This window comes from Triturus cristatus, chromosome 1_1, assembly GCF_964204655.1.
Source record: "Triturus cristatus chromosome 1_1, aTriCri1.1, whole genome shotgun sequence".
Classification (NCBI taxonomy): domain Eukaryota; kingdom Metazoa; phylum Chordata; class Amphibia; order Caudata; family Salamandridae; genus Triturus; species Triturus cristatus.
Window position 1 is genome coordinate 83,954,068 of NC_140579.1, and position 20,374 is coordinate 83,974,441.

Sequence of the window (20,374 nt, forward strand, 5' to 3'; positions counted from 1 at the left end):
GTGGGAAACTACCCCCCGGAATTTCTACCTCCTGGTCCAGGTTATTAAGGCTGGAGGCATTAGGAAAAGTATTTAGATATCTAGAATTTTTTTATTAAAAAACTCTGCGAGTTCCGTGCAACGTTGCTGAGAGGATTCTGCAGGTAACTCAGCTGGGCAGCGCTTTGTAAGATTTTTCGTTATTAGGAAAATTTCCCTAGGAGCGTTGGCTGCCACTGTAATCTTCTCCTCATAATATTGTATTTGTGCTCTGTTAGTTTCTGCCTGATAAGATTTTTATAGCTGCTCTGTAGTTCTGTTTATTATGCTCAAGTAACACTAACCCTAGTGGCTACACTTACCTCTAGCTGAATTATAGAATAAGTATGCACAAATAGTTTGTTTTGATATGCCCTCTGGGCTTGACAAGTGTTATGTGCTTTGAAGTAGCTCATTGAGACATCTAATAAGTCAACATCACTAGACTAAACTAGGGTGACCAGACGTCCCCGTTTTCCCAGGACGGTCCCCGTTTTTGGGGAAGTGTCCCCGTGTCCCGACACTTTTCTCCATTGTTCCGGTTGAGCATGCGCGCGCATGCTCTCTTTGCACTGTTTACGGCATGTGTCGTCACTGAGGTGCGCGCTGTAGCAAGAAGGAAAATCCTTTGAAGAGAGACATTTTACACGCAGCGCCACCTACGTCATCGTGCCAGCCAAAGTTTCTTCTTTGGATAAAACAATATTTCTTCATCCTGTAGCTTGTATTCATAGTCATACAAACTTTTCAGTAGCCCTTATACATACCGTGCAAGGATTAATGCATTGCTCATTGCATGTTTTATTCATAACCAATTGATGCATGCTTTGTGTTCTCCATATCAAAGCTATGACTTGACCTTTTGACTGACCTTTCAGATCACGGCAAACTGTTTAGCTGGAAAGGCCTTAAAAGAGCAGGGTTAACGCCTGTGGGAGAGGCGAGCAGCGCTGCTCGAGCTTTTTGCTCAGGTCTTCACACTATTCCCCTATGAGATGATACCAATTGCTAGAGTGCACAATACATACCCCAGTAAGGTAACATGACATCCCAGCAGTGACTACGCAAATGTGGGTGGACTGTGTGGTCGGCCAGCCTTTGCCACCCTTAAGACCCTAAGGCAGTAATACCTGGAGAGAAGTTTTTTTTTGTACATTGGTCCATGGCTGCCATTTGGCAATTTAGCATTCCGCAGTTTACCTCCCATGCTTTTCTGTCATGAGCAATTAAGCAACATTGGTGAGTTGTACTTTATGTGGTGCTGACGTACAGCTATAGAAACGAGCATTGATAAAGCTAGTAAATCTGGCGTTTGCTAGCCTGTGATGTTTTATTGATTTTTGGCAAATATATGCTATAGTCCTTAAAAGTGTAAATGTAATAAAAAGTACTAATGCTGCTGTGTGAAGGAGAGGGTTGCCAATAAAAGACCGCAGATTTGTTGTCTGTAATGCTTCATCTCGGTCTGTGGAGGGAGCTGTAAATGTAGTCCTTTTTCTATGTCTATGACAGCTGTCAAATAGTCCTACTTTTATGTCGATGGTTACTGCAAACCATAGTCCTACTTCTATGTCTATGACCTGTCCCCGTTTTTTGTTTTGAGAATCTGGTCACCCTAGACTATACCTTAGTTTTAGTTTCTATATTTTAATTGCCCCAAATCACGTCCTCAATGCCTCTGGATGGAGGTTTCTTCATGATACAATTTGGCTCCAAGCACATCCTAAGAAGCAGTGAAACGCTTCTGCGTTTCTAGTCTTATTCCCATCAGAACAAGGTATCGTGTCTGAAAAGCAGATGCCTTTCGGGCCTCGTTTTCGCCAAAGATGCGCGCGCATCCCAGAGCCATGTTGGCTGGACAGTGACCGTATCTGCACCTCTCTGTTGCGCGAAGGTCTCCCATTGTGAGATGTTAGGTACAGGCTTTAACCTTCAGATTCTGGGTCCTCGTTCCTCCATAGTTATTGTTACCTTGGCAACGCGAGACCCAGGTCTTCAAAGCACATGGCTGCAGATTTCCTGACTGCTCTTTAGAGTGATGCGGGTAAGAACATACTCCATTCCCACTATTGATACATGAAGCAAAAGTGCATTTCTGAGTATGTATGCTTTCACTTTCGTTACCACTGCCATAAGGTCACTGTACCTGTGGGTATTACTTATTTTTACACACACCGAGGTGATCAACTTCAGTCACACCTTGCATGCTGCATGTTGTTATAGTATTACCCAGAGGTTTCTACCATCACTGTAGTCCACTGAAGGTAGATTATGTTCATCCTCCCAGGTTCCAATTTCTGCCTTAAATTCCCTGTAGGTGCCTATGATGAGACCCCGTGATTATTACGATGAGTCCGCCCGCCATCGCCCCGAGAAATGGGACCGCCCGCTATGTGTGCGGCGGTTCCGCATGTGCAATTAGGATGCGCCCGCCACACTGGCGAGCGCATTCCGCATTTTTTGCATTGCGGCGGGCGGTGCGGTCAGCAGCACCCGTTGCAATACAAAAAAGGCATTTGTGCATTTGCATGCCTTTCTTTGGCGGCGTTGGCTGCTTCCCGCTGACATCGTAATATGTTAGACACCGCCACCTTATTCAACCCTTTTCCGCTCGGTCGGCTCGTCGGAAAAGCGGCAGACGGTCTTTCTGTCCACCGCGGTACCCCCACCATCATAATATGGCAGGGGGAAATGGGAGGCGGGCGGGGGATGATATTTTAGCGGATCGCCACCACCATGCGGGCGGTGGCGATCCGCCCATCATACTAGACACCATACTTCTTTAACAAGGTTTAGCTTTTTTCAATCTTTTCTTATTTTTGCTTCAGAATTATCCCTGGCGACAAAGTGAAAAAGCATCCGGATTCATGATGTTATACATAAAACGCAAATGCAAATATGCCGCATAGATCACATTGTCGCTGATTTTGAATCACTTCATAGATAAGCTGTTTTTGTTTCTACACTCCCTTTCAGTAGATCAGAATGGCATCCCAAAAAATGATCAAAACACACACAGCCAGTTCCTGAACTCCGACTTAAATGCCGAAATGTTGCTAGTGCACTTAATTGCCAGATTGACCATTTTATACGCAAACTGACCCAACCGGATCTTAAACCTAGCCTTTTACTCATTTCTGCCCTCAAATCTTACAAGATTATAGGCTCCCAGTTGATCTTGTTTAGGGAGCCTAGCTGCCATGAATATCTAATCTTATAATTAATGACAGTAAATGATGATCTTCAATACTGATGAAAACAATGTACACTTTTATGTTGGGAGTTTTCTTGGCTACTAGTGTCTCCGCTTTCAGAAACTTGAGAGCATCGTAATAGAAAGTTCTGGAATTTGAAGACTACAATTAAAGGTTTTGTAATTATTAATATTACTATTATTATTCATACTCCCAAAATTAAGACATAAGTGGAAATTACCCACGCCAGCTCTTTTTGTGAAGAAATGTGGTCAAGTCAGCAAGTCGGAGCCAAAAGAGTATGTTTTGGTAGGGCTGTTTAGTCCCTGGAGGACTCGGCTAAAGCACGTACAGTGGAACAATCACATATTCATTACTATCACCATTACCTAGACAAATCCAGCTAAATTAACTGAGGGTAGGCAGAGCTGTTTTCTGGCCACTGATCTACTGTGGCTAGTTAAGGTGTCAATTGGCGATTTTCAGGTTGGACTACACGCTCTTTTGTAAGTTTTCAGTTTTTCCTATTTACTAATAATATGAGTTACAATCACGCCTGACAAGCTTTAAACTGAGGTGGAGATATCAAATATGGTACAAATGAAAGGATTCAATAACAATGTTCTGCATCTAGGTGACCGTTGTGGAGGAAGGCTACGAGTACTTTAGATATAGTGCAGTGCAAATTCAAAACACAATCCAGTACTCTACTGCGCATCTTAGCGTAGGTGCCAGAATTGTTGGGAGGGCAAGAAAAGGAACATTATTACACCCAAGGCAAAGACCGGATTATCAATGAGCATGTCCTCCCAATTTGAGAAGTGGTCTTTCTTCCACAAATGCACAGTGTAAGGTATCCTGTGTACAGAATGCCACTGGGTTGGAAACACATACATGTCACTAGTAGAATTACACAGAAAGGTGCTTGCTGGGAGCACCAATGACGTGTCTTCCATCTAAGTTCTACACAAAGAAACCTAGCAACAATATACATTTACAGGCAGTAGACATAGTGGTAAATCCAGGAGGAGGATCATTTGCGCAAGTTTGCCCTTTGGAAGGTCTCACCCTACTAAAGGGTATAAATAGCAATACATCTACATATCTGTACATGTGTTCTTGTGAAACAAACTTAATATTGGTTTGTATTTGGTTTACATACTCTTTATAAATGAAAAGAAGAGAACCATATGTCATCACAAATGTATCAACTGTAAATCAAGTATAAACATGATGTCCTATTTGCTTGAAGCTTCCCATTATAGCGATTGCAGACCGTAGCAGGCTGAGGAGCTCTAATGGTACATGTTGTACATTTTCCAGTATTCTTCCCTTCAAGGCTGCCCTGGACTTCCTTGAGGGGAAGATCCTAACACCAACACTATCAGAACAAGTTTCTGTCAAGTGATCTTATTGTTTTGACTTGTAGGCAGAGACATTGGATATATATACTAGATCAATTGGACATGTTTTTTAGCTCTGTGCTCGAACTGATCATTTTCTAGGGAGAACCTTGGTGGGTTTAAAAGGACAACTGTCCTTGCTGTTTTGATTGGATGCTTTCTATTTAGCATTAAAGACTAGTTGGATTTTAAAGCTGTCAGTCGTGTTATGTTTTCATTTTAACACTTTATAACCAGTGGTTCTGTTACAAGACAGGCCGATCCCAGCTTTAGAGGATCACCGGCACATCTAAGAGAATCTTTGGCAGGATCCATCTGCCTCCGTTCAGGTGTCGGGAAGAAAATAGCACAAAGACATGAATGACACAGTGGGGGAAGAGAGGTGTAAACTGAGAACAAGGAGAGCCTGCAGTACAGTAGGAAAATAAGCAGACTGAATGGGCACAGGTGTGCTCTGAGTTAGTATTAAAAAAACACACGCACAATTCTCATTTTTGTAAAGGTTTTTTAATATTTCTTCGATATGGGCACAAAGTTTCAAAGGAAGATGATGAATTATCAATGATCAAAGGATTTTTAACGAAATCCAAAGGATGGCGTCAAGAGCTGGATGGTAAATGAGTGCAAACATAAAAGTGCAAAAACATCAAAGTAAAAGATATTTGAATCCCCAAAAAGTCCGGTTAATCCAAATATGTGTTAACAAATTGAAAGGTTTAAGTTAAAACAATGTCAAAGGTGATATGTTAAATCCGGGTGCGATTGTTGACAACATTAAGCACGTAAACTGGGGTGACCAAACAAAGCTCCCACAGGTTTGTGAGTACATTGATTCAGATTGAAACAGTCCGTCAAACCCCAAAAGCGCAGTCCTGTGAACCTCGTTAAAAGAACGCTGTGCCTGCTGTCTCTCAATCATCATCTGCAGGATGGTCTGGGGCACAGCACAGTAAAATAAACCTTGCTTCCATCAATATTCTTGGAGCCCTCAAGGATGCTCCAATTCACATAAGAGGATAAGACATCATACACAATCAAAAACAGAGAAAAGATGGTTGCGGCACATATACCTTGCATTTCACATCTCAAGACCCCAGTAGGACAGAAACCTAAGGGGCAGCTGGGATCCTAAATCACAAATTAAAAGAAAACAATCCAGGCTTAATGAAGTGATCTCCTTCACCCTCTTCCAATTTGTGACTAAGGTGGAAGGTGGTTAGTACTGTGGCTTTGTGTAAGGCATTCTCAACCCTGTATCAACACCCTACCCCTTCTAGAGACAGAAAAGCCTTGTTCAACATGCCCTCCTGCTCCCCCCGCCTCTCTCGTATATCATACATTTCTTTTAAGGCCCACAAAGTCCATTAGCAGCGGCTGCGATGATCAGTCACAGAAACCACATGAACAGAAAACAGTGATAATAGACAAATGCAGTACAAGCGCTAAAGCCACTCGCCGAGTGGACCTTCACTGGAGGTCTCCCTACAAGTAGAGGAACATGGTGATCCTAACAAATGGCAGAAGACCTCGCTTAGGCCCGCCTCCCACACACTAGGGTGCATGATGGAAAAAGGAACAGCACCGGCACTGCCAGTTGCAGCCACTTTGGGGAGGTATGCAGAGTGAGAGAAAATAAACACAAAAGGTAGCCGGGGCAGGAAGAAGGGCAACACACACTGGCAAGTGTGTGTGATCTTAAACCAACAAGAGGCATTCCAGACCAATAAATAAGTCAAAACAGGTCTTTGCAAAACTGAGTTCCCATTGCACTTACTGGTCCTTTCATCCAGGATGCTAGGACAGTTTCTCATGAAGGTGTGGAGCCACTGATGGGGTGACTGGTCTGTGGCCAGAGATCCACCCAGCTTGAACTCTGCACCCCAGAGCCATTAGATGACAGTCTGCAGCCAATGATCATCGTAACTAGTCACCTTTTTCTGATTTAAACAGATCTGGCTCAATGGTGACTCAATGATCACATTTACATGCTCAATAGCCATACTGACTGTTCACCACAATTCAAAGTGTTCATAATCCTGGGCCTTGTTCGGTACCTGTAGGAAGCCTCCACGATAATTGCAGTACTAGCAAGGGATGGGCAATTTCAGTACACACAAGGGATGGGATTACATGGTCCTGCCACAGCAGAAGATTGTGTTCAGATTACTGCAGCCCTGGAACAAACCTCTTAAAAGACCTCTCAACTGCTGCATGTAAAGGAACAACCTGGTGTAGACCCTGTGTTAATCACAGCATCATCACAGCCCCTTAGGGCTCCACTCTTATGAGCAAGTGGGGTTATTCTCAAAACCAAGGCAAGCATACCCCGATACAAAAAAAACCCCTAAGAAACAATCAGCCAATCCTGAAACACCAAAAGTCAAGGCGAGAAGGAAGAGCACCTTCATACGTGCTGAACCGCAGGCTTTGGACAGAGGGTCTCTCTCAAGCATAAGAGCAGCAGAGGAACTACACATGCTAGTGTATGGCACCCTGTGGACGGAGAGGTGTGGACTGAGATGGATGCTTTTGGGAATGCAAAGGCTCTTTCAGAGGTGCACAGTTAGTGTCTTTCAAAGGAACACGTTAGGAACTCCTGCACCAGGCATTAAATGCGTTGAGACTTCGGTCCCCAGGAATGCCAGAAAGCTTCATGTCTGCTCCTAAATGTTTGTCACATCCTAAAAGCTGCAAGGACTGCACCTATCACCAGTTCAAGCACTCTGAATCCTGGTCAGTAGCTGCTTTCTGGATGTACTGTCAAGCTCTTCCGGAGCACCACAGAGGAGTCCCGACAAGGAGGCCTTGAGCAGGTAGGAGACTGATGAAGCAAGACGAGCAGCAAGGTATGGATGCAGGGATACAGGAACGTAAGCTCTCTCGTCTAGAACCGTCATTAAGGCACACCATTGTTGGTAACCTCCAAGACACGCTTGCGAAGGTGAAAGACGAACTCGAACATGGTCGCTGCAAGGCTTTGACTGATGAGATATTTGGGCAGGCGGCCCTATAAGAGAATGAAATATGTTGATCAGCAGTAGGGAAATGACCAGACTCAAATACAGTCACAACAGCAATTACTGTAGGCAGCTATGGGACCACAAAAACATTTGCTAAAGCATACAGCTGGGACAAACACAGCAAAATGGACTGGAACAAAGCAGAGGGAGCAATGTGAACATTCAGATGGGTATGCAGTTGGGCAAGCCAAACAACCTATTTTTATTTGACGACTTTAGGAGAGCATTTTGAGAAGAAATGCGGTACATAGCTGTCAGGCTACATAAAAAACTTCTTCAAGATATACATTTTAGTTGGAGAAAGCATGGGAGCGTTCACAAATGAAACCATTTTCAAAAGCATGGGTGTCAATGCCCCATCTTTATCAGTGTATTCGTCAATGGGCTGTATTAAACGATGCACCACTCATGACCCCCAGTCCACTGAATAAGCATAAACCCTTTGACTGCGCAAACATTAGCAAGACATGTCCATTGACATTTGTGGCTCGTGCGCATGATATATACGCGTCATGAGAGCGACCTGGCTACACACACATTTTAATAAGGCAGTCGAGGAGTTTAATCGGAAACTACCAGATAGCTAGCATACTTGGCTGTGTAGAGTGCAGATTAGAGTTCAATAACATGCCCACACAATGGTGGGTGTGGAGCCCAGAACCGCACCCGCGGAGTAGTGGGGGCAGAGTGAGTCCACATGCTGTTACCTCAGATGGAAGGTGGGTCTGGAACGGTCTAAAGTCCAACCCATTTTCCCTCCTCCATGGATGGGTTGATGTAGAGACCCAGACCAGATTAGCCTCCATGAGCACTAATAAAGCCCAGCACCACCACTGCAGAGCAGTGTGCACGAAGTCTTTAGCATCTCAGCAACACACCAGGGCAGTGTGTGAGGACCTTAGCATCCGCATAGCCCTACCACAGGAGGCGAAGAAATCAGTGAGAAGCTAGCACACAGAAGCAGTAGGACAAGAGGCAGTCCAATCCCAACCCCTGCAGAGCAGATCATCTGTCAAAGGGCAACAGCAACACAAAAACGCAGAACCAAAGAATTGGTGGGAAGAAAGTACAAGAACAGCCGGGCGAAGTAGACAGGTGGAGGTGGGTGCGCAACTAGGGAGCACAACAGGAACAGCAAGCAGTCGATGCGGAGTCCAGCCCTGCTTTTGTGAAGCGATGGGCAACTACAGTGGCCCTCTACAGGTAAAACAGCACTCACCTCAATCTTATGGCCCCCGGGCGGAGGTGCAGGCCCGAGGTGAGAGTTGCGGGCGAGCCAGATTTGTCATCCAAGCAGGAACCGCGGAGATCAGCCTGAGCCCTGCGCAAAGAAGGGATTCTCTGCAACCGTGGCAGAGGGTGGGGCCTAGGCCCGGGCTGAAAGCCGCGGTGCTCCGGAGCAGCAGGAGAGAGGGATAGTCAGAAGGGGACCGCAGGAAGTGATGCACTCATAACACAAGTACAGACCGGGTGGCTCTTACCAGCAGAACGCACCAAGGAACCTGCTGCGGGGTGGAGTCGATGCTCAGACTTCAGCCCGCCTTAGGGAACAGTTGACATGCTACCACCAATCCCGTGCAACCATGCAATGGGAAACTTCCGCCTGCCAGGGGCACCGGCTCATTGAAATGGAGTAGAGTTACTCTCCCATTGAAAAATCATTATATCTGTGCTATCGTTACTAGAGTTGCCTACTGACAGACGGCGAGATGTGCAGCAGCTCTTTCCGAGCTCATAGAGCCAATGAGGTACTGTAAAGTATTTTCCCAACCAATAAACTCATGTTTAGTTTCTAAGGCAAGCCAGCCAATAAAACAAGCTATCGCCATTGCACAAGTAACAAGTGCGGTCCCAAAAGTGAAAGAGGACCGCGCTGCAGCCGGAGCATGGGGATCTCTTGTCTTTATGGGGCCACGTGTTTCCAATTAGAAACACATGGCCCCATAAAGATAAGAAAGTGCTTTGCGACAGTTGCAAAGCGGGCGACCCAGTGCGGCTCAGAGGCGAAAGGACGTCATCCAAAAACCCTCAATGGCAGGCCACCGTTTAGCATAAACGGTGACGCCAGCCAATGGAAATGAGGGGCGGGGCTTAAAGCCCTTTTCTGAAAATCCTCATTCACAATAAATCTCGCCGACGCTAGCAGCGCTTTGAGCTGCAACGCCACGTGAGACCTAAAAAGAAAGTGTGCATTCATTGGCAGGCGACAGACAAACAATGCTAGGCGTGCTCTGGGAAGCCGAGTCCTGACTGCAACACCCACTCCAGATCTGACCCTGACGCAGTGAGCTGCACTGATAATAAACTGCGCTCCACGTGTGCAGTTATTAGCTAACAAGACCGAAAGAACCGCACTGTGAAACCGAACTGACATTCTCAGCGGCCAGTAGAGTGTACAGCCCCTGTGTGACGCTGTGTAACTCTGTCGGACGTTTCCGTGCAGATGAATGAATGAATCAATCAATCAGCAAATTTGTATTGCGCGCTACTCACCCGCAAGGGTCTCAAGCTGCTGGGGGGGGGGGTGGGGGGGGGGTCGCTACTGCTCGAACAGCCAGGTCTTGAGATGTTTCCTGGAGGAGAGATGGTTCTGGGTCAGCCGTAGGTGGGTTGGGAGGGAGTTCCACGTTTTGGCCGCCAGGTAGGAGAAGGACCTTCCCCCTGCGGTGGTCTTGCGAATGCGTGGAACGGAGGAGAGGGCGAGGCTGGCGGAGCGGAGCTGGCGGGTGGGTGTGTGGAACGTGAGGCGGCTGTTGAGGTACTTCGGGCCCATGTCGTGGAGGGCCTTGTGTGCGTGGGTGAGGAGTCTGAACGTGATCCTCTTGTTGACGGGGAGCCAGTGCAGGTCTCTCAGATGGGCGGAGATGTGGCTGTGGCGGGGGACATCCAGGATGAGACGTGCTGACGTGTTCTGTATGCGTTGGAGTCTTTTCTGAAGTTTGGCAGTGGTTCCAGCGTAGAGGGTGTTCCCGTAGTCCAGGCGGCTGGTGACGAGGGCCTGGGTGACTGTCTTCCTGGTTTCGGTGGGGATCCATCGGAAGATCTTACGGAGCATGCGCAGGGTGTTGAAGCAAGTTGATGAGACAGCGTTGACTTGCTTGGTCATCGTGAGGGGAGGAGCCCAGGATGAGGCCCAGGTTGCGTGCGTGGTTCGTAGGCTTGGGTGCGGTGCCCAGTGCCGGGGGCCACCAGGAGTCGTCCCAGGCGGAGGGGGATGGTCCCAGGATGAGGACTTCCGTCTTGTCTCAGTTCAGTTTCAGACGGCTGAGCTTCATACATTTCGGGACGTCTTTCATGCCCTCCTGGAGGCTGGATCTGGCGGAGGCGGGGTCGTTGGTGAGGGAGAGGATCAGCTGGGTGTCGTCGGCGTAGGAGATGATGTTGAGGTTGTGTTGACGTGCGATGGCTGCGAGAGGGCTCATGTAGATGTTGAAGAGGGTGGGGCTGAGTGAGGAGCCTTGTGGGACGCCGCAGATGACTTCGGTGGCCTCGGAACGGAACGGTGGGAGGCGGACTCTCTGGGTTCTTCCGGTGAGGAACGAGATGATCCACTCTAGGGCCGCTCCTTGGATGCCGGAGTTGCTGAGTCGCTGTATCAGTGTGCGGTGGGATACCGTGTCGAAGGCTGCCGAGAGGTCCAGGAGGATGAGGGCCGCTGTTTCCCCGTTGTCGAGCATGGACCTGATGTCGTCGGTGGCAGCGATGAGGGCGGTCTCGGTGCTGTGGTTTGCTCGGAAGCCAGACTGTGAGGGGTCGAGGTAGCCGTTCGTCTCGAGGAAGGCGGAGAGTTGTTTGTTGACGGTCTTCTCGATGACTTTGGCAGGAAAGGGGAGGAGCGAGATGGGACGGAAGCTCTTGAGGTCCGTGGGGTCCGCGGTCGGTTTCTTCAGGAGGGCGCTGATCTCGGCGTGTTTCCAGCTCTCCGGGAAGGTGGCGGAAGCGAAGGAGCTGTTGATGACGTCCCGGAGATGGGGTGCGATGATGGAGTTGGCTTTGTTGAAGATGTGGTGTGGGCAGGGGTCGGTAGGGGATCCGGAGTGGATGGTGTTCATCAAGCGGGTGGTGTCTTCGGTGCCGATGGGGGTCCAGGTGCCGATGGTGGTAGTGGGGGGCGTTGCTTCAGTGGTTGGGTGCGTGGTCTGGGCGCCGAAGCTGTTGTGTATGTCTGCGATTTTCTGGTGGAAAAAAAGTGACGAGTGAGTCGCAGAGGTTTTGCGAGGGTGTGATGTCGTTGTTGCAGGCGCTGGGGTTGGAGAGCTCTTTAACGACGCTGAAGAGTTCCTTGCTGTTGAGGGAGTTGTTGTCCAGCCGTTCTTTGAATGACGTCCTTTTGGTGGTGCGGATCAGCTGGTGGTGTTTGCGGGTGGCGTCCTTGAGGGCTATCATGTTGTCTGCTGTCGGGTTGTGGCGCCAGGTTTTCTCGAGGGTGCGGCAGGTTTTCTTGGAGTTCTTGAGGTCGTCGGTGAACCACTGGGTTCTCCTGCTGCCGGGTCTGCTGGGAGGATTCCTCAGTGGTGCGAGGTCATTGGCGCAGCTGGTGAGCCACTGTGTGAGGTTGCGGGCTGCTTCGTTGGGGTCCGTTGTGTTGGTGGGTGGGTTCCGGCTGAGGGCGTTGGTGAGCTGGTCGGAGGTGATCTTGCTCCAGCTTCTGCGGGTGGCCTGTTGCGGGTGGTGGTGGATCGTTGTTCTCCTGAAGGTGAAGTGGACGCAGCTGTGGTCTGTCCAGTGTAGTCCGGTGGAGTGGCTGAAGGAGATGTGCTTGCTGGAGGAGAAGATGGGGTCAAGCCTGTGGCCGGCGTAGTGGGTGGGTGTGTTGACCAGTTGCTTGAGTCCGAGGTTGGCGAGGTTGTCCAGCAGGGCGGCGGCGTTGCGGTCCTTGTCGTTTTCCAAGTGGAAGTTGAGGTCTCCAAGGAAGATGTAGTCCGATGAGGTGAGTGCGTGCGGGCTGACGAAGTCTGCGATTGCTTCGCTGAATTGTGTGCGTGGTCCCGGGGGACTGTAGATGAGGGTGCCTCTGAGGGTGGTCTTGGGGTCGGTGTGTATCTGGAAGTGGAGGTGTTCGGCGTCGGTGAGGCTGTTGTCGGAGTTGGTCGTGATGCGGAGGGTGTTTTTGTGGACGATGGCGATGCCTCCTCCAGTTTGGTTGACGCGGTCCCTCAGTGTGATCTTGTAGCCGTCCGGGATGGCTATGGCGATGTCGGGGGCTGAGGAGGCGTTCATCCAGGTCTCTGTGAGGAAGGCGACGTCTGGTGAAGTTGTGTCCAGGAGGTTCCAGAGTTTGACGGCGTGCCTGTGGACGGAGCGGGTGTTGAGCAGGATACACTTGAGCTGGTTGTTGCTGGTGCTGGGTTTGGCGGGTGCAGTGCAGGTCCGGAGGCAGGTGAACTTGCAGGCTTGGCAGGTGAAGGGTCCGTGGGTGCGTCTCGGGGTGGCTCGGTAGCAGTCGGGGTGGCTCGGCGCGGCCGGCATAGGGGCTGCGTGGCCTGTACTATGGGGAATGGTGAGGTTAGAAGGCTTATGCACCGAATGCGAGCTCTCTGAACTCGGCGATGCGCTCCCGCTCAAGATATCGGAACTAACAATCAAGGCGTAAAAGCCACGAGGCGGCAGAACGGGCCCTCGTTCCATTATGTATTTCGATGCACCTGGCTGGGGTCTATTTCCACCTTGGAATTGGAATCGGCGATTAAGCAGCTCCAAAAAGGCACCCTCAAAGCGAGCTATTTATTCCCGTGACATCTCTACCTCTAATGTCGCCGGTTTGGGATGAAATCTCGCTGCTTTCATCAAGCGATGACCTTGGGTGTGTTAATCTGTGACATAAAACACATGCATGTCCAATCCCACGAGGAGACTGTATGCAAATGTGCATTACCAAGGGGGTAAGTCATGTCTCCCCTCTCTGTGTGAAAACATTTAAATTTTGCACAACCTGTGCAGTTATTTAAACAGGATGTCGTCGTGTAAGGAGTTGATTGTGCTGGATAGAAATAAAATGCAAAGAACCCATACATTCCAGTTTATTATTCACATTATGAACTGCCCTTGAGCCTAGTCTGAATCTCCAGACTTCTCATTTTGCCGAAGAGCTCTCGGGGTAGATTGTTTCTCATACGTCAGGTATCACTGTAATGCAGGAATTAGGACTGATTTGATGTTTCGTTTCTGGTTTCCCACCTTAACCTTTCCATTTAAACGATTCCAAACAAAATGGCGGCCTGCGTGGTCCCTTTTGCAGTTTTCAGCCTTTGTAAGGAACAACTGGTCGTGAACGAGGTTTCTTTTATCTTGTTGGGGTTTGTTTGGACACAGGAGCATGACACTACCTGGTTTATTCCACGAACCCGGCCCTTTTTAGTTTATCCGACGAGAAAAGACGAACAGAAGGTTTTTATTCAGTAAACTAGAAATGTCCTTGTGGAAATAAGATTTTTGTTTCACATCAACTGATACATTTGTTTTTAGAAACAGCTTCCAAGCACTGTCTAGATTCACCTGCGTTGCTCGAGAAGTCTACAAGAATTGATTGATTGTCAAAAATGTTAATTAAGTCAATGTTGGTAATGTTTGTTACAATTGTAAAAGTAAAATCTTGAACAAATGAGTAGATTTTGTCCATCCTTTCTTTATTCCTTGAAGTTTTACTCTAATTGTGTCCTTAGCAGTAGCTCTCGCTATAAAAACGTTGCCGTGGCATGACACCTTGTACTTTGTAATGTCTGCTTCTAGTTGTATATTCTACAAATCCCTAGCGTGCGCACCCGTGTGACCATGTGCACATACTCACACTTATCAGATATCGCGTGCACATACCTATACACACTGTATAAACAGACCTTCTCTATGTGTAGCACAAGTTTTGCACTGTGGGCCCCTCGGCTCCTGTCAAGTGTTTCACTATGACGCCTTCTTATGTTCAGTTTCAAGTTGGTTTTGTTTTTAAAGGCTTGCGGGCGCGGTGGAGCCCGGCACTTGGCCGCAAACTTAAACCCTCCAAATTATGCAGAATTGTACAGGGGAGTGAGTACCTTTGTGGAATTCATTGCTAAAGAGAATAGCATCATTACTTATTAACTAATTTGACAATTGACTGCCCGGTGTAGAGATCGACTAGTAACGAGGATGGATGGATGGATGGATAGATGGATGACAGACAGACAGACAGACACACACACACACCTCAGTCCGTCCCCGTGGAACTTGTGCCTTTAAAATACCTTCGACAACACAGGCTTCGATAATGAAAGCTTCGTTGTGTACAATAAAGTGCCCGTTAAATACCCTGTTTTATTTTCCACAGAAAATAAAGTAGAAGTTTCAAACATGACTTTTATAAAGGCAAGCTGACTATGTTCAATGCACGTATCACATAACATTTTTGTGGCGGAGACAAACCGATTACTTAATTGTGTATTTTACTGCTATACCCCCTTTTCAAAATCGGCTTTTCTAGATCACAGTGTTGAAATGTATGTATAGATTTCCCCGCTGCTATTTTAGTGGCGTCCTTTGAAAACATGCGTGTCCGTAACTTTGAGGTGGAGGAGAGGTATCGCTAGAAAGTTTCAAGTGCAGACATGTTTCAGGTGGGTATTAGCATGGGCCCCCCCCCCCTCACAGTACCACCGCCAACACAGAAGATCGGATCTGACTTCTGCACCGGCCGAAGTAACATTTCAAAGGGCCGGGTTTTGCCTAAAATAATCAATAGAAATGCCACCTTGCATAAAACCTTAAGTTTAATTGGATGAATCGGCCAAAGACCCACCGCGCAGCAGTGTGCACTCTTCCCTCCAGACTGGGTTTTATATGTACACTTCCAAGCCACAAAGCAGAGCCCGCTTAAGAGGGGTTTAACAGAGGCATCGCATCTAACCCCGGATACCTCCGAAACACCGACATGAAGGAAATGCACGGCGCCACTCGCCTTTCGCAAAGCAAACCTTGACTTTTCAGCGCTACAAACCAAGAAACTTATATTTCATCTCGTCTGTTTCATCTCAGTCCCAGGTTGGTTTCTGAAGAAGCAAGGGGGGGCCGATTATTGATGAACTGACAAAGCGGTGCCTTCTGCTTTACACTACAACAAAACACTTCTAGAGCGCCCAAAGACTTCACAACATAGTGTAAAGAAAGAACAAGCCTTGATCTCTTATCTTTATGGGGCCATGTGTTTGTAACACATGGCCCCATAAAGATAAGAAACTGCTTTGCGACAGACGCAAAGCAGGCCACCGAGTCCGCCCGGAGGCCAAAGGGGGTCCACCAAAAACCCTAATTTCCAATGGCAGGCCACCGTTTACCATAAACGGTGATGCCAGCCAATGGAAATAAGAGGCGGGACTTAAAGCCCTTCTCTGAAAGTACTCATTAGCAATAAATCTCGCCGAGCGAGCTGCGCAAGTGCGCAGCTACGCTAGGCAAGACCTAAAAACCATATATCTATAATGATAGCATCACCTTTTCTGTCTCGTCAGTACTGTTTTGCTTTTTTTAGGTGTGCTACATCTATTCAAGGTGTACAACTCCACTGGCTTCACCAAGGCCTCCATTCACTTGTGAGTTTTGTACAACCCCATTGGCTTCACCAAGGCCTCCATTCACTTGTGAGTTTGTCTAGTTGAAAAATAACACAAGGTCCAACAAATACTCTCTTCTGATTACTGGGATTTGCACTGTTTTCTACAAGCATTCCACATGCCACCGTAGGCCTACCTTGCGTGGCGTAGAGGCTGCAATACAGCACCGAGCAACCGCCGGTGGCGGAAATTAATTCAAGCCCTCCATTCATCCATCCATCCATCGCCATGTTTGTTTCAGACATTCCAAAGCACAAACGTCACCAATACTTCACTCCCAATCTCGTTCTTCATTGACATCCAGTACCCTGCTTTCATCGATTTGATATACTGGTACACACTGGTGTGCCGTTTACTTCGCATCCTGCTCTACCTATAAAGAGTTTCAGTATTGGGCACACAACATTCAACATTGGTAGCTGCCTGCAGTGAATCAGCGGCAGCTAAGGAGAGCAGGGAAAGCTACTAGGTAATTTTTGTAACATGTTTGTTATACAATGGAATAAGGTTTGTGCAACCTACAACTTTCCTGCTGGAACATTTAGAAGGAAGACAGCCAATGCACAAACCTATTGGGGGCACAAAGCTTAGCTTTGCTTAACACCCAATCCCAACACTTTCAGTGAGAGCTTTCAAAGAAAGACATGTAACCCTGAACAAAATCCTCAGCTTCACTCCACCAGTGAAGTCCTCTGGAGCGCTGTTTTATCTTTTGCTCAAACCTCTTAGCAGTCTACCTGTGTGCCCCCTTAAAGCGTTAGGATGACCCTCAAGAATGCTGCTGTAATAACCTTAACTGGGCATTGTTATTTGCATCCACCACACTTGTGTCACTGGGAGCAAAAGGACGGACAGCCGATGCGCTCTCTAGACAGGAACAGATATTCTGTATTGTGATCCTCACATGGGAGTGAATTAGATTATCAACTTTAACTCTGGGAATCTGATCTTCCACTGTGATCAGGGAGCACAGACATGCCTGTCAGTTCCCTCTCCATGCAGAGTATTTAGAAGTAAACAGTGGGTTGCAGAAGAGTGGTATTAGTTGACCTGGTCAAACTCATGCACAGCTCGTGATGACATTGAATAGGAGTCTTGCACCAGCTAACTGCAGCAAAGACTAGAGAGGGCTAAGTCAACGTACCAGGCAAATTCAGCATTGAGACAAGGAGGGAGGCAAGCTGCACTGATGTACAGGGTGGATGCGTCATGAGCAGTGCCAGATAACAGCAATAATATTGTAGTGGGGTGCAGAACTAAGTGGGGGATGAAGAAGGAGCATGAGCAAAGTGGACACCTTGCCATAGAATGTGCAGGAGATCAGTGGAGGATGGAGAAGGGTGAAAGTGGATGGGACCAGGGGAGTGGAGGCAGAACATGGAGACTGCAGGTTGGCAGAGGATGATGAAAGATGTAGTCCCAGGTAGAGGCTGGAGAAGGTAGTGGTGATGGAAGCCTGAACAGACAGTCGAATAGAGATGGTGGGGGACATGCAAGGGGAATGAAGGCGGAAGAGGAGCATGGAGGCGAGTGGCGGCTGCAGAAGCAGGAGCTAGATTCTGGGTGAGGGGGAAAGAGTAAAAGCCAGAGCAGGGGTGACACCCCACGGTCTAGGAGGTTAATGAAGGGCATGAACTATCCAAATTACCTTGAGGTCAGTGTTGAGGACCCAGATGACTGTACACACTGTTGGATTCCGGGAAGACTTCAAGACCACAAAAGCACCAGGACCGTTTTCTCCACTGACAGAAAGAGGACATAAATGAACATGCACAATGGTAAGAAGCTACATGAAGACATCCAGTGGTTGTGTGTACACTTGCATGTGCCCACACACACTTCAAATTCTGAAGAAATATCCCACCCACAAGATTGAGAAAAATGCTTACCGCACGTATTTGGGATGTGGAGGCCTGGCTGCATGAGAGACAGACATCCCTGAGGAAATATAGCGATCCTTTCCTCTCTCAATCCGGCGAACATTCACAAAATCCCTAAATAAGGAAAAGCAGCATAGACTGAATGACCAGAGCAGGGTGCAGGAAATCAATTAGTTCAACAAAGTAGAGGGCGGAGCAAAATGACTGACTGCACTTATGATGTGGACACTACTTGCTAGGTCTCTTGGCGCTGGTTGGAAGCACTGTCTAGCCAAACAATATTACTCTGAAGTTTTTCCTGAAAATGGTCAGTGTAGAGAAGAGCTTCCTGTCCAGCAGAAGCGTCTTCCCAGACAATTGTCTGCTGAACAGGAAATCCACTCCAAGAACCGACGGGTAATCAGGACTGTGAAAAGATATTTACTTTTCTGTATCAATTATGCGAACCTTTGTATGTAAGCCAGATACAGCTCAGAATTGGAGGACTTGGCAAAGTTTTAGGTATTGTGCAATAGAGGGAAGTGCAGGAGTCCAAAGAGGGATTTATTGCTACACAGTCAACTAAAGCCTGTGTTTCTTTCCCCAGAAAGAAGCAGAAAGCTTGCATGTCATTTCATAAACTGAAACTAGCAGTACGCTGCTACCGAGCTGACCCCTGGCGTAAGAGAAGCTCAGTTTTTTTAACTCTATTTGTAGGCTGCAAGTCCACACCAAAGATTTTCTGAGTTGGTATGGCTGCTTGAGGTCTGCCTTTGTGGGCAAATAGAAGCATCCTATTTGGAGTTGCTAAGTTGAAGATAACGGTTATGGAGGGCTGAACGCCTGCAAGTAAATGCGCATGATCTATATCTGGTGTGGGGGGTCCAAGAACACAGCACACACAAGGGTGTCTATCATTAGCGTAGCATTGGACAACATCTACACTTGAAAATGTCAAAGAAGGCAAGATATAGATTAAACAGGGTACGCACAGAGATGAGCCATGAGGAACCCCATCAATTAAACTATCTAAGCGACAGAAACCACCTTCAACATTTCATTTCAGCGAAACAGCCAGTTTCTCTTAAACTCTCAAGCCTCCCCATAGTAGTCTCTCTCCAAAGCACCATCGACTTGCGCCGGCCCCTCACGCCCAACCGTAATCAGGCCTCTCCCCATGTCTTTGAATCTCTATGCCCATGTGTGGGGTACTTGCCACAGTGTTCATCAGCTGCTGTTCTTCCACCCCTGCAAGCCTACATATGAGACCTGATCTCACATGAGAGCTTTCCAGAGCCAATCAACGCCTTCTGATGCCATAATACAGTGCAAAATTGGGTTAAAATGTAAAGTTTAATAGTTTTGTAACCTGACATCTACCTGTTTGCAAATACCTTAAATGAATGGGCAGACTAACCTGCTTGTTCCAAAGTACAAGATGATTAAAGCTGCAGACTGGATTTATTTGATGTTTAATACAAGAAATAGATTTGTCCTAAGTAGGCCTGGGCGAAAATTTCGTTCCGTTCGTGGAAATTGCGATAATTTGACGTTTTCGCGTTCCGCGGAGAGCGCGAAAATGTCAAAATTTCTGCATTCCGCAGCTTGGCGATAATTGGTTTCTTGCTCGCGCTGTAAAATAATACATTCGTGCGCGCGCAATCGCCTTACCTGAATCCCTGCGTTCGCCGACAAGTTTTCTTGATCCGGTCGCGTTCTCCATGAGATGTTGTATTGCTTTTAGCTTTTTGCGCTGTCTCGCGACAGTTCTCGCCCGCAGTGACGTCATGCGTCGCGCGATGACGTCTTTCTTCTCGCGATCATGCACCGCGAGACAACTGAAAACAAGATGGCTGCGCCCGCGAGCAACCACATGGGTAAGTTGGCGAGCCGCAACCATGGAGAAAATCTCGCGAACATGCGGGAAAAAAACTTCCGCATCTTCGCGATATTTCCGCGTGTTTGCGATAATTTTTAACATTTTCGCGATAATTTGCGAAAGTGGATTTCGCAAATTCCGCCCACCCCTAGTCCTAAGGACGGTTTCACGGTGAGTGGTTATGTGGGCTAACTGAGTAGCATGCAGATAAAAATTCCGCAATCATCGTACAACCTCCCATGATTCTTGCAGTTGCAGCTGAATGAAGCTATGAGGACCATGTCCAAGTTGTCTGATGCGTTGACTTTAAAATTCTCGTGAACCAAAGGAATATAATGAAAGGCATAATGGAATTCACCTCACCCAATAATTCAGTTAAAGACAACCCTCGTATGGAATTCTCTCCTGTTTCCGTACAAGAG

General features: G+C 47.6%; 1 protein-coding gene across 11 annotated transcripts in view; it reads right to left on the reverse strand.

Annotated features, from left to right (window-relative positions):
* Positions 1 to 5,111: 5,111 nt before the first annotated feature.
* Positions 5,112 to 20,374, reverse strand: part of LOC146869526 (stAR-related lipid transfer protein 3-like) — a 138,657-nt gene continuing 123,394 nt past the window's right edge. For all 11 annotated transcript variants that reach the window (XM_085603786.1, XM_085603763.1, XM_085603707.1 and 8 more), the window contains 3 exons: positions 18,104 to 18,208; positions 17,863 to 17,956; positions 5,112 to 7,622 (listed from right to left, as the gene is read on the reverse strand). In XM_085603786.1, coding sequence (XP_085459912.1) covers positions 7,512 to 7,622; positions 17,863 to 17,956; positions 18,104 to 18,208 — 310 coding nt within the window. In that variant the 3' untranslated portion in view covers positions 5,112 to 7,511. The remainder of the gene's footprint in view (positions 7,623 to 17,862; positions 17,957 to 18,103; positions 18,209 to 20,374) is intronic.